The 13,093-nt window shown below is 45.0% G+C and overlaps 2 protein-coding genes across 2 annotated transcripts; both read right to left on the minus strand.

Annotated features, from left to right (window-relative positions):
• Positions 1-3: 3 nt before the first annotated feature.
• On the minus strand, positions 4-848 carry LOC139731925 (mucin-2-like). Its single transcript, XM_071642802.1, has 2 exons — positions 672-848; positions 4-349 (listed from the first exon to the last, which is right to left on the minus strand). Exons 1-2 carry the CDS (start codon positions 835-837, stop codon positions 90-92), a joined length of 426 nt encoding a protein of 141 aa, XP_071498903.1. The 5' UTR covers positions 838-848; the 3' UTR covers positions 4-89.
• A 670-nt stretch (positions 849-1,518) lies between these two features.
• On the minus strand, positions 1,519-13,002 carry LOC139731864 (zonadhesin-like). The gene is made up of 22 exons (XM_071642738.1): positions 12,990-13,002; positions 12,555-12,757; positions 12,212-12,386; positions 11,345-11,667; positions 10,824-10,979; positions 10,478-10,625; positions 9,967-10,155; positions 9,274-9,476; positions 8,931-9,105; positions 8,071-8,393; positions 7,550-7,705; positions 7,204-7,351; positions 6,693-6,881; positions 6,000-6,202; positions 5,657-5,831; positions 4,797-5,119; positions 4,284-4,439; positions 3,938-4,085; positions 3,427-3,615; positions 2,734-2,936; positions 2,391-2,565; positions 1,519-1,853 (listed from the first exon to the last, which is right to left on the minus strand). Exons 1-22 carry the CDS (start codon positions 13,000-13,002, stop codon positions 1,519-1,521), a joined length of 4,308 nt encoding a protein of 1,435 aa, XP_071498839.1.
• Between the last annotated feature and the right edge of the window lie 91 nt (positions 13,003-13,093).

Consider the following 13,093-nt stretch of genomic DNA (forward strand, 5'->3'; position numbering starts at 1 on the left):
ATCTCATCCTCACGGCACAGAGGGTCATGTCAGAGACTCTTGACACGCACTTCATGATATCTGATCACATGGCTTTATTTTTTGCACCTCTAGATTCTGATGATCAGCCAAAACAGCTTTCCACTATACAACATAAGTGTCATGACACAAAAATACTTACCGCACTGGATTACAGACGCCCTCCAGTCCCCAGCCAAGATGCCATTTGTTTCTCCTCGACACTTCTGAACGTATTCCTGCAGGGCTCCGCATATGATGTCGTTGTCAGGGTCAGTGAAACACAGGTCGAAGACGCAGGCATCATAGTAATCACTCACGTCCACAAAGTCGGAGCAGCCTCCCAGGGGACCTGAAAGCAAGAAACAGCTGCAAATATAAGCTCTTGGATACTACACAAACAACAAACAAAAATACACACACAGAAAAAAGAAAAGAGACTGAGAAATTCCACTGCACTTTTCTATTCGAGGTGATTAGAAATCATCAGACAAATAGTCAGATAGGATGTACCATACTCTAGCTGCTTACCACGCTCATTTTCTAATTTGCCCTCTTTTAATGCTTCAATAGATTGCTTTAACTTTTTGCATATCATATCGACTCATCTACTCATAGAATACACGAGTACTGTAGTGTGCCTCAGTGAAATTCAATCATCTCCATCTTCTCACCGTCAGGATTGATGAAGATGTAGCAGATGTCCTCCACACGTTGCTGCACGTCGGGGTCATCACAGCCATCAGGGGGCGGGAGAATTGTGGTATCGCACTCCTCTTCATTCAGAACCCAGTCATTACCAAAGACATTCTGGTACGGTGTCTGCAAACAGGACCACATTCGTCAACACAATAATTGGTACTTTTGGGTACAGCTGCACGATCAGGTCACTGTTACATCCACAACACTGATTACATCAAAGTCCAGTCACATACGGAACATGTCTCTTTCCTACAATCAAATACCCTGATAGACAGGGTATTGAGAAAGAAGGTAATAAGAGAGCAGAGTTCTACTTACGACACTTCCATCCTGGAGGCGGAAATCGTTGGATCTGTCGTCATCGAAGGTTCCGCACAGACCACAAGTAGCATTCCAGTACTGGTATGGCACCTCTATGGTTGCAGTGTTGGCTCCGTCGAAACGTACAGATAGACCAAAGGATGTTTGGATAGTCTGTAATAACGATCAGATATCAGGTCCTGTTTACCCTTCCCTTCATATCGTGCCTTTATGCTCAATTCTAAAACAATTACGTGTCAAACAAAAATCTTACATCTTGGCATCACGGCTGCAACAAATTTCACTGATATTTCATTTTCGTGTCTCCTTCAAATATCTGACAATGAAATTGCTTTGACACTAACATAGATATTAATACTAGTTTCTCTTTCATTTAATTGTATAAATACTAGTGTGCACCACATCCTTGTAACAAGACACACTTTGGACATTTTAAATGCCCCTACATCAAAATCAATATCAATTGATGTGCTGACCCACAATTGAGTAAACCAGCCATCATTCCCTTACCGCGTAAGACCGGTCCGAGCGAATAGTGATGCCGTTGATGAAGCTCAAGGGTGTCGTCCGCCTTGCACCGTTGACTAGAACCACTCTATTCCGCTCGATCGAATAGCTAGTGCCATTCACCTCCAGTACCACCTTGCGCAGGTACGACACTCGGTCCGATGGGTTGTTCTTGACGTTGTCTCCCCACAAGTGGAAATCCACAAGGTCCGTGCGGTCGCTGCACGGCCTCACCAGCGTGTACTCACAGTCGCCCTGGAAGTCATGACGACCACCGTCGAACATAGTGTAGTGCGGATCTCCCCACACGGTGCAGATTCCAGGCGCTGTTCAGAGAAGCAGTCGGAAGGTAATTAAAGCACTCTGAATAGTGGCAGCCAGAAGCCCTCACTTCTTCTCCCAACAAAATATACAATTGGCCGCCTACACTACAGATGTCTGCCATCTGCCACAAGTAAGCTTAACGGTTTTTTTCACCTCTCGCATTTCTTGCAGACTTCCTTCTATTTTAATTGGTTTCCTCTTTCAAAACAGTACGGTGTTCATCACATACAAAAGTACATGCTCTTTTACCATGCATGACCTGACTGGATCTTGTACTCTAACAGCATAAAAAGAGAACACATGCAAGTACATTTCCACAAAAGAGAGATCACTGGCACTCACAAATGGAGTCCATACACACCTACCAAACACTATCAAAATCTCTTGCAATATTGTGCTTCTTCAAAATATGAGGTTTCCCGTCTACCTTCAGTTTTTCTTCTCAGACAAGATGAGCAGTCGACCAAAGGCTTGAAATACACAGCTCAGTAAGGCTCATCGCCGCCCCGCGTTCTCTATCTATTACTCAAATGACTTACCTCTGGTGCATTCTCCATTGCTGTAGGTGAAGCCGTCCCGACAGTAGCAGTCTCTCACACCACCCTTGATCCTACACTCCTGGTTCTCCACGCACGCGTATGCCACACATTCCAAAGTGCCTCCAGAACAGCTGCACATCTCGGAGCAGTCATCGTTCACGTACACATCCCCTGCCTGTTTGTGCCAATACCAATCATTTAGATTTGCTTTAGACCATGGTCTTCTTTTCAAGCCATTTGCATCTCCATTTGCTTTCAATCCACACGACAATAATCACAGTGTTCAACGATTTATTAAACTTAAGCTCAAATATTACCATCAAAGGAGGAAAGCCACACTCACCGAGATGTAGCTTCCGTCTGGAAGAGTGCAACCACAATCCTCTGGCTGCACGCATGTTCCGCCGTCGTCCAGCAGTCCTTCGGGGCAGCTGCAGATTTCACGGCAGGGAAGTCCGCAGTTCAGGTCGGCATCTGGATCGGCACAGCTGGGCTGGCAGGCGCTACCGCAAGATTCGTACACTGTTCCACTCGGACACTCAAACCCTGAATAAAGACAGTTTTTAGGCAAGGATATACCTTGAACGTCATTTACAACGTACAAGAACATACAACAAGTGAAATACCCATTCATCACCACGAAAGCTGTACATTACTTACACCGGATACGATCGGCATCACCAAAAACACAAAGTGCTCACACAAGTCATATAAAGTCAGTACTGTCGGGGACATTCACAACTGTACAGATTTACAGTTTTCACGCAAAATGCACTACCGTCATTCAGCATCTGCACTCTTCTTTCATGACTCCACAATATTTCACTTATTTCTTCCAAACCCACCGAAAGACTTTCGACGTCTTTCAAAAGCTGCATCTCATCCTCACGGCACAGAGGGTCATGTCAGAGACTCTTGACACGCACTTCATGATATCTGATCACATGGCTTTATTTTTTGCACCTCTAGATTCTGATGATCAGCCAAAACAGCTTTCCACTATACAACATAAGTGTCATGACACAAAAATACTTACCGCACTGGATTACAGACGCCCTCCAGTCCCCAGCCAAGATGCCATTTGTTTCTCCTCGACACTTCTGAACGTATTCCTGCAGGGCTCCGCATATGATGTCGTTGTCAGGGTCAGTGAAACACAGGTCGAAGACGCAGGCATCATAGTAATCACTCACGTCCACAAAGTCGGAGCAGCCTCCCAGGGGACCTGAAAGCAAGAAACAGCTGCAAATATAAGCTCTTGGATACTACACAAACAACAAACAAAAATACACACACAGAAAAAAGAAAAGAGACTGAGAAATTCCACTGCACTTTTCTATTCGAGGTGATTAGAAATCATCAGACAAATAGTCAGATAGGATGTACCATACTCTAGCTGCTTACCACGCTCATTTTCTAATTTGCCCTCTTTTAATGCTTCAATAGATTGCTTTAACTTTTTGCATATCATATCGACTCATCTACTCATAGAATACACGAGTACTGTAGTGTGCCTCAGTGAAATTCAATCATCTCCATCTTCTCACCGTCAGGATTGATGAAGATGTAGCAGATGTCCTCCACACGTTGCTGCACGTCGGGGTCATCACAGCCATCAGGGGGCGGGAGAATTGTGGTATCGCACTCCTCTTCATTCAGAACCCAGTCATTACCAAAGACATTCTGGTACGGTGTCTGCAAACAGGACCACATTCGTCAACACAATTATTGGTACTTTTGGGTACAGCTGCACGATCAGGTCACTGTTACATCCACAACACTGATTACATCAAAGTCCAGTCACATGCGGAACATGTCTCTTTCCTACAATCAAATACCCTGATAGACAGGGTATTGAGAAAGAAGGTAATAAGAGAGCAGAGTTCTACTTACGACACTTCCATCCTGGAGGCGGAAATCGTTGGATCTGTCGTCATCGAAGGTTCCGCACAGACCACAAGTAGCATTCCAGTACTGGTATGGCACCTCTATGGTTGCAGTGTTGGCTCCGTCGAAACGTACAGATAGACCAAAGGATGTTTGGATAGTCTGTAATAACGATCAGATATCAGGTCCTGTTTACCCTTCCCTTCATATCGTGCCTTTATGCTCAATTCTAAAACAATTACGTGTCAAACAAAAATCTTACATCTTGGCATCACGGCTGCAACAAATTTCACTGATATTTCATTTTCGTGTCTCCTTCAAATATCTGACAATGAAATTGCTTTGACACTAACATAGATGTTAATACTAGTTTCTCTTTCATTTAATTGTATAAATACTAGTGTGCACCACATCCTTGTAACAAGACACACTTTGGACATTTTAAATGCCCCTACATCAAAATCAATATCAATTGATGTGCTGACCCACAATTGAGTAAACCAGCCATCATTCCCTTACCGCGTAAGACCGGTCCGAGCGAATAGTGATGCCGTTGATGAAGCTCAAGGGTGTCGTCCGCCTTGCACCGTTGACTAGAACCACTCTATTCCGCTCGATCGAATAGCTAGTGCCATTCACCTCCAGTACCACCTTGCGCAGGTACGACACTCGGTCCGATGGGTTGTTCTTGACGTTGTCTCCCCACAAGTGGAAATCCACAAGGTCCGTGCGGTCGCTGCACGGCCTCACCAGCGTGTACTCACAGTCGCCCTGGAAGTCATGACGACCACCGTCGAACATAGTGTAGTGCGGATCTCCCCACACGGTGCAGATTCCAGGCGCTGTTCAGAGAAGCAGTCGGAAGGTAATTAAAGCACTCTGAATAGTGGCAGCCAGAAGCCCTCACTTCTTCTCCCAACAAAATATACAATTGGCCGCCTACACTACAGATGTCTGCCATCTGCCACAAGTAAGCTTAACGTTTCTTTTCACCTCTCGCATTTCTTGCAGACTTCCTTCTATTTTAATTGGTTTCCTCTTTCAAAACAGTACGGTGTTCATCACATACAAAACTACATGCTCTTTTACCATGCATGACCTGACTGGATCTTGTACTCTAACAGCATAAAAAGAGAACACATGCAAGTACATTTCCACAAAAGAGAGATCACTGGCACTCACAAATGGAGTCCATACACACCTACCAAACACTATCAAAATCTCTTGCAATATTGTGCTTCTTCAAAATATGAGGTTTCCCGTCTACCTTCAGTTTTTCTTCTCAGACAAGATGAGCAGTCGACCAAAGGCTTGAAATACACAGCTCAGTAAGGCTCATCGCCGCCCCGCGTTCTCTATCTATTACTCAAATGACTTACCTCTGGTGCATTCTCCATTGCTGTAGGTGAAGCCGTCCCGACAGTAGCAGTCTCTCACACCACCCTTGATCCTACACTCCTGGTTCTCCACGCACGCGTATGCCACACATTCCAAAGTGCCTCCAGAACAGCTGCACATCTCGGAGCAGTCATCGTTCACGTACACATCCCCTGCCTGTTTGTGCCAATACCAATCATTTAGATTTGCTTTAGACCATGGTCTTCTTTTCAAGCCATTTGCATCTCCATTTGCTTTCAATCCACACGACAATAATCACAGTGTTCAACGATTTATTAAACTTAAGCTCAAATATTACCATCAAAGGAGGAAAGCCACACTCACCGAGATGTAGCTTCCGTCTGGAAGAGTGCAACCACAATCCTCTGGCTGCACGCATGTTCCGCCGTCGTCCAGCAGTCCTTCGGGGCAGCTGCAGATTTCACGGCAGGGAAGTCCGCAGTTCAGGTCGGCATCTGGATCGGCACAGCTGGGCTGGCAGGCGCTACCGCAAGATTCGTACACTGTTCCACTCGGACACTCAAACCCTGAATAAAGACAATTTTTAGGCAAGGATATACCTTGAACGTCATTTACAACGTACAAGAACATACAACAAGTGAAATACCCATTCATCACCACGAAAGCTGTACATTACTTACACCGGATACGATCGGCATCACCAAAAACACAAAGTGCTCACACAAGTCATATAAAGTCAGTACCGTCGGGGACATTCACAACTGTACAGATTTACAGTTTTCACGCAAAATGCACTACCGTCATTCAGCATCTGCACTCTTCTTTCATGACTCCACAATATTTCACTTATTTCTTCCAAACCCACCGAAAGACTTTCGACGTCTTTCAAAAGCTGCATCTCATCCTCACGGCACAGAGGGTCATGTCAGAGACTCTTGACACGCACTTCATGATATCTGATCACATGGCTTTATTTTTTGCACCTCTAGATTCTGATGATCAGCCAAAACAGCTTTCCACTATACAACATAAGTGTCATGACACAAAAATACTTACCGCACTGGATTACAGACGCCCTCCAGTCCCCAGCCAAGATGCCATTTGTTTCTCCTCGACACTTCTGAACGTATTCCTGCAGGGCTCCGCATATGATGTCGTTGTCAGGGTCAGTGAAACACAGGTCGAAGACGCAGGCATCATAGTAATCACTCACGTCCACAAAGTCGGAGCAGCCTCCCAGGGGACCTGAAAGCAAGAAACAGCTGCAAATATAAGCTCTTGGATACTACACAAACAACAAACAAAAATACACACACAGAAAAAAGAAAAGAGACTGAGAAATTCCACTGCACTTTTCTATTCGAGGTGATTAGAAATCATCAGACAAATAGTCAGATAGGATGTACCATACTCCAGCTGCTTACCACGCTCATTTTCAAATTTGCCCTCTTTTAATGCTTCAATAGATTGCTTTAACTTTTTGCATATCATATCGACTCATCTACTCATAGAATACACGAGTACTGTAGTGTGCCTCAGTGAAATTCAATCATCTCCATCTTCTCACCGTCAGGATTGATGAAGATGTAGCAGATGTCCTCCACACGTTGCTGCACGTCGGGGTCATCACAGCCATCAGGGGGCGGGAGAATTGTGGTATCGCACTCCTCTTCATTCAGAACCCAGTCATTACCAAAGACATTCTGGTACGGTGTCTGCAAACAGGACCACATTCGTCAACACAATAATTGGTACTTTTGGGTACAGCTGCACGATCAGGTCACTGTTACATCCACAACACTGATTACATCAAAGTCCAGTCACATGCGGAACATGTCTCTTTCCTACAATCAAATACCCTGATAGACAGGGTATTGAGAAAGAAGGTAATAAGAGAGCAGAGTTCTACTTACGACACTTCCATCCTGGAGGCGGAAATCGTTGGATCTGTCGTCATCGAAGGTTCCGCACAGACCACAAGTAGCATTCCAGTACTGGTATGGCACCTCTATGGTTGCAGTGTTGGCTCCGTCGAAACGTACAGATAGACCAAAGGATGTTTGGATAGTCTGTAATAACGATCAGATATCAGGTCCTGTTTACCCTTCCCTTCATATCGTGCCTTTATGCTCAATTCTAAAACAATTACGTGTCAAACAAAAATCTTACATCTTGGCATCACGGCTGCAACAAATTTCACTGATATTTCATTTTTGTGTCTCCTTCAAATATCTGACAATGAAATTGCTTTGACACTAACATAGATGTTAATGCTAGTTTCTCTTTCATTTAATTGTATAAATACTAGTGTGCACCTAATCGATCCATCCTTGTAACAAGACACACTTTGGACATTTTAAATGCCCCTACATCAAAATCAATATCAATTGATGTGCTGACCCACAATTGAGTAAACCAGCCATCATTCCCTTACCGCGTAAGACCGGTCCGAGCGAATAGTGATGCCGTTGATGAAGCTCAAGGGTGTCGTCCGCCTTGCACCGTTGACTAGAACCACTCTATTCCGCTCGATCGAATAGCTAGTGCCATTCACCTCCAGTACCACCTTGCGCAGGTACGACACTCGGTCCGATGGGTTGTTCTTGACGTTGTCTCCCCACAAGTGGAAATCCACAAGGTCCGTGCGGTCGCTGCACGGCCTCACCAGCGTGTACTCACAGTCGCCCTGGAAGTCATGACGACCACCGTCGAACATAGTGTAGTGCGGATCTCCCCACACGGTGCAGATTCCAGGCGCTGTTCAGAGAAGCAGTCGGAAGGTAATTAAAGCACTCTGAATAGTGGCAGCCAGAAGCCCTCACTTCTTCTCCCAACAAAATATACAATTGGCCGCCTACACTACAGATGTCTGCCATCTGCCACAAGTAAGCTTAACGTTTCTTTTCACCTCTCGCATTTCTTGCAGACTTCCTTCTATTTTAATTGGTTTCCTCTTTCAAAACAGTACGGTGTTCATCACATACAAAAGTACATGCTCTTTTACCATGCATGACCTGACTGGATCTTGTACTCTAACAGCATAAAAAGAGAACACATGCAAGTACATTTCCACAAAAGAGAGATCACTGGCACTCACAAATGGAGTCCATACACACCTACCAAACACTATCAAAATCTCTTGCAATATTGTGCTTCTTCAAAATATGAGGTTTCCCGTCTACCTTCAGTTTTTCTTCTCAGACAAGATGAGCAGTCGACCAAAGGCTTGAAATACACAGCTCAGTAAGGCTCATCGCCGCCCCGCGTTCTCTATCTATTACTCAAATGACTTACCTCTGGTGCATTCTCCATTGCTGTAGGTGAAGCCGTCCCGACAGTAGCAGTCTCTCACACCACCCTTGATCCTACACTCCTGGTTCTCCACGCACGCGTATGCCACACATTCCAAAGTGCCTCCAGAACAGCTGCACATCTCGGAGCAGTCATCGTTCACGTACACATCCCCTGCCTGTTTGTGCCAATACCAATCATTTAGATTTGCTTTAGACCATGGTCTTCTTTTCAAGCCATTTGCATCTCCATTTGCTTTCAATCCACACGACAATAATCACAGTGTTCAACGATTTATTAAACTTAAGCTCAAATATTACCATCAAAGGAGGAAAGCCACACTCACCGAGATGTAGCTTCCGTCTGGAAGAGTGCAACCACAATCCTCTGGCTGCACGCATGTTCCGCCGTCGTCCAGCAGTCCTTCGGGGCAGCTGCAGATTTCACGGCAGGGAAGTCCGCAGTTCAGGTCGGCATCTGGATCGGCACAGCTGGGCTGGCAGGCGCTACCGCAAGATTCGTACACTGTTCCACTCGGACACTCAAACCCTGAATAAAGACATTTTTTAGGCAAGGATATACCTTGAACGTCATTTACAACGTACAAGAACATACAACAAGTGAAATACCCATTCATCACCACGAAAGCTGTACATTACTTACACCGGATACGATCGGCATCACCAAAAACACAAAGTGCTCACACAAGTCATATAAAGTCAGTACTGTCGTGGACATTCACAACTGTACAGATTTACAGTTTTCACGCAAAATGCACTACCGTCATTCAGCATCTGCACTCTTCTTTCATGACTCCACAATATTTCACTTATTTCTTCCAAACCCACCGAAAGACTTTCGACGTCTTTCAAAAGCTGCATCTCATCCTCACGGCACAGAGGGTCATGTCAGAGACTCTTGACACGCACTTCATGATATCTGATCACATGGCTTTATTTTTTGCACCTCTAGATTCTGATGATCAGCCAAAACAGCTTTCCACTATACAACATAAGTGTCATGACACAAAAATACTTACCGCACTGGATTACAGACGCCCTCCAGTCCCCAGCCAAGATGCCATTTGTTTCTCCTCGACACTTCTGAACGTATTCCTGCAGGGCTCCGCATATGATGTCGTTGTCAGGGTCAGTGAAACACAGGTCGAAGACGCAGGCATCATAGTAATCACTCACGTCCACAAAGTCGGAGCAGCCTCCCAGGGGACCTGAAAGCAAGAAACAGCTGCAAATATAAGCTCTTGGATACTACACAAACAACAAACAAAAATACACACACAGAAAAAAGAAAAGAGACTGAGAAATTCCACTGCACTTTTCTATTCGAGGTGATTAGAAATCATCAGACAAATAGTCAGATAGGATGTACCATACTCTAGCTGCTTACCACGCTCATTTTCTAATTTGCCCTCTTTTAATGCTTCAATAGATTGCTTTAACTTTTTGCATATCATATCGACTCATCTACTCATAGAATACACGAGTACTGTAGTGTGCCTCAGTGAAATTCAATCATCTCCATCTTCTCACCGTCAGGATTGATGAAGATGTAGCAGATGTCCTCCACACGTTGCTGCACGTCGGGGTCATCACAGCCATCAGGGGGCGGGAGAATTGTGGTATCGCACTCCTCTTCATTCAGAACCCAGTCATTACCAAAGACATTCTGGTACGGTGTCTGCAAACAGGACCACATTCGTCAACACAATAATTGGTACTTTTGGGTACAGCTGCACGATCAGGTCACTGTTACATCCACAACACTGATTACATCAAAGTCCAGTCACATGCGGAACATGTCTCTTTCCTACAATCAAATACCCTGATAGACAGGGTATTGAGAAAGAAGGTAATAAGAGAGCAGAGTTCTACTTACGACACTTCCATCCTGGAGGCGGAAATCGTTGGATCTGTCGTCATCGAAGGTTCCGCACAGACCACAAGTAGCATTCCAGTACTGGTATGGCACCTCTATGGTTGCAGTGTTGGCTCCGTCGAAACGTACAGATAGACCAAAGGATGTTTGGATAGTCTGTAATAACGATCAGATATCAGGTCCTGTTTACCCTTCCCTTCATATCGTGCCTTTATGCTCAATTCTAAAACAATTACGTGTCAAACAAAAATCTTACATCTTGGCATCACGGCTGCAACAAATTTCACTGATATTTCATTTTCGTGTCTCCTTCAAATATCTGACAATGAAATTGCTTTGACACTAACATAGATGTTAATACTAGTTTCTCTTTCATTTAATTGTATAAATACTAGTGTGCACCTAATCGATCCATCCTTGTAACAAGACACACTTTGGACATTTTAAATGCCCCTACATCAAAATCAATATCAATTGATGTGCTGACCCACAATTGAGTAAACCAGCCATCATTCCCTTACCGCGTAAGACCGGTCCGAGCGAATAGTGATGCCGTTGATGAAGCTCAAGGGTGTCGTCCGCCTTGCACCGTTGACTAGAACCACTCTATTCCGCTCGATCGAATAGCTAGTGCCATTCACCTCCAGTACCACCTTGCGCAGGTACGACACTCGGTCCGATGGGTTGTTCTTGACGTTGTCTCCCCACAAGTGGAAATCCACAAGGTCCGTGCGGTCGCTGCACGGCCTCACCAGCGTGTACTCACAGTCGCCCTGGAAGTCATGACGACCACCGTCGAACATAGTGTAGTGCGGATCTCCCCACACGGTGCAGATTCCAGGCGCTGTTCAGAGAAGCAGTCGGAAGGTAATTAAAGCACTCTGAATAGTGGCAGCCAGAAGCCCTCACTTCTTCTCCCAACAAAATATACAATTGGCCGCCTACACTACAGGTGTCTGCCATCTGCCACAAGTAAGCTTAACGGTTTTTTTCACCTCTCGCATTTCTTGCAGACTTCCTTCTATTTTAATTGGTTTCCTCTTTCAAAACAGTACGGTGTTCATCACATACAAAAGTACATGCTCTTTTACCATGCATGACCTGACTGGATCTTGTACTCTAACAGCATAAAAAGAGAACACATGCAAGTACATTTCCACAAAAGAGAGATCACTGGCACTCACAAATGGAGTCCATACACACCTACCAAACACTATCAAAATCTCTTGCAATATTGTGCTTCTTCAAAATATGAGGTTTCCCGTCTACCTTCAGTTTTTCTTCTCAGACAAGATGAGCAGTCGACCAAAGGCTTGAAATACACAGCTCAGTAAGGCTCATCGCCGCCCCGCGTTCTCTACAGTGTATCTATTACTCAAATGACTTACCTCTGGTGCATTCTCCATTGCTGTAGGTGAAGCCGTCCCGACAGTAGCAGTCTCTCACACCACCCTTGATCCTACACTCCTGGTTCTCCACGCACGCGTATGCCACACATTCCAAAGTGCCTCCAGAACAGCTGCACATCTCGGAGCAGTCATCGTTCACGTACACATCCCCTGCCTGTTTGTGCCAATACCAATCATTAAGATTTGCTTTAGACCATGGTCTTCTTTTCAAGCCATTTGCATCTCCATTTGCTTTCAATCCACACGACAATAATCACAGTGTTCAACGATTTATTAAACTTAAGCTCAAATATTACCATCAAAGGAGGAAAGCCACACTCACCGAGATGTAGCTTCCGTCTGGAAGAGTGCAACCACAATCCTCTGGCTGCACGCATGTTCCGCCGTCGTCCAGCAGTCCTTCGGGGCAGCTGCAGATTTCACGGCAGGGAAGTCCGCAGTTCAGGTCGGCATCTGGATCGGCACAGCTGGGCTGGCAGGCGCTACCGCAAGATTCGTACACTGTTCCACTCGGACACTCAAACCCTGAATAAAGACAGTTTTTAGGCAAGGATATACCTTGAACGTCATTTACAACATACAAGAACATACAACAAGTGAAATACCCATTCATCACCACGAAAGCTGTACATTACTTACACCAGATACGATCGGCATCACCCAAAACACAAAGCGCTCACAGGAGGCACATCAAGTCAGTACTGTCGTGGACATCCACAGCTGTACAGATTTACATTTTTCACACAAAATGCACTACCGTCATTCAGCATCTGCACTCTTCTTTCATGACTCCACAATATTTCACTTATTTCTTCCAAACCCACCGAAAGACTTTCGACGTCTTTCAAAAGCTGCATCTCA

This window comes from Diadema antillarum, unplaced genomic scaffold (genome assembly GCF_040938485.1).
Source record: "Diadema antillarum isolate AM-2024a unplaced genomic scaffold, OU_Dant_1.0 seq00000386_RagTag, whole genome shotgun sequence".
Classification (NCBI taxonomy): Eukaryota; Metazoa; Echinodermata; class Echinoidea; order Diadematoida; family Diadematidae; genus Diadema; species Diadema antillarum.

Bases quoted from the DNA above. Each gene is read 5' to 3' on its own strand.
- LOC139731864 (XM_071642738.1), bottom strand. The intron at 9,106-9,273 runs GTGAGTGTGGCT...TGGCACAAACAG, and splicing joins CAGACGGAAGCTACATCTCG to GCAGGGGATGTGTACGTGAA. The intron at 6,203-6,692 runs GTAAGTATTTTT...GTCTTTATTCAG, and splicing joins GGCGTCTGTAATCCAGTGCG to GGTTTGAGTGTCCGAGTGGA.
- LOC139731925 (XM_071642802.1), bottom strand. From the start codon at position 837: ATGTGGTCCTGTTTGCAGACACCGTACCAGAATGTCTTTGGTAATGAC. The intron at 350-671 runs GTGAGAAGATGG...TCTTGCTTTCAG, and splicing joins CATCTTCATCAATCCTGACG to GTCCCCTGGGAGGCTGCTCC.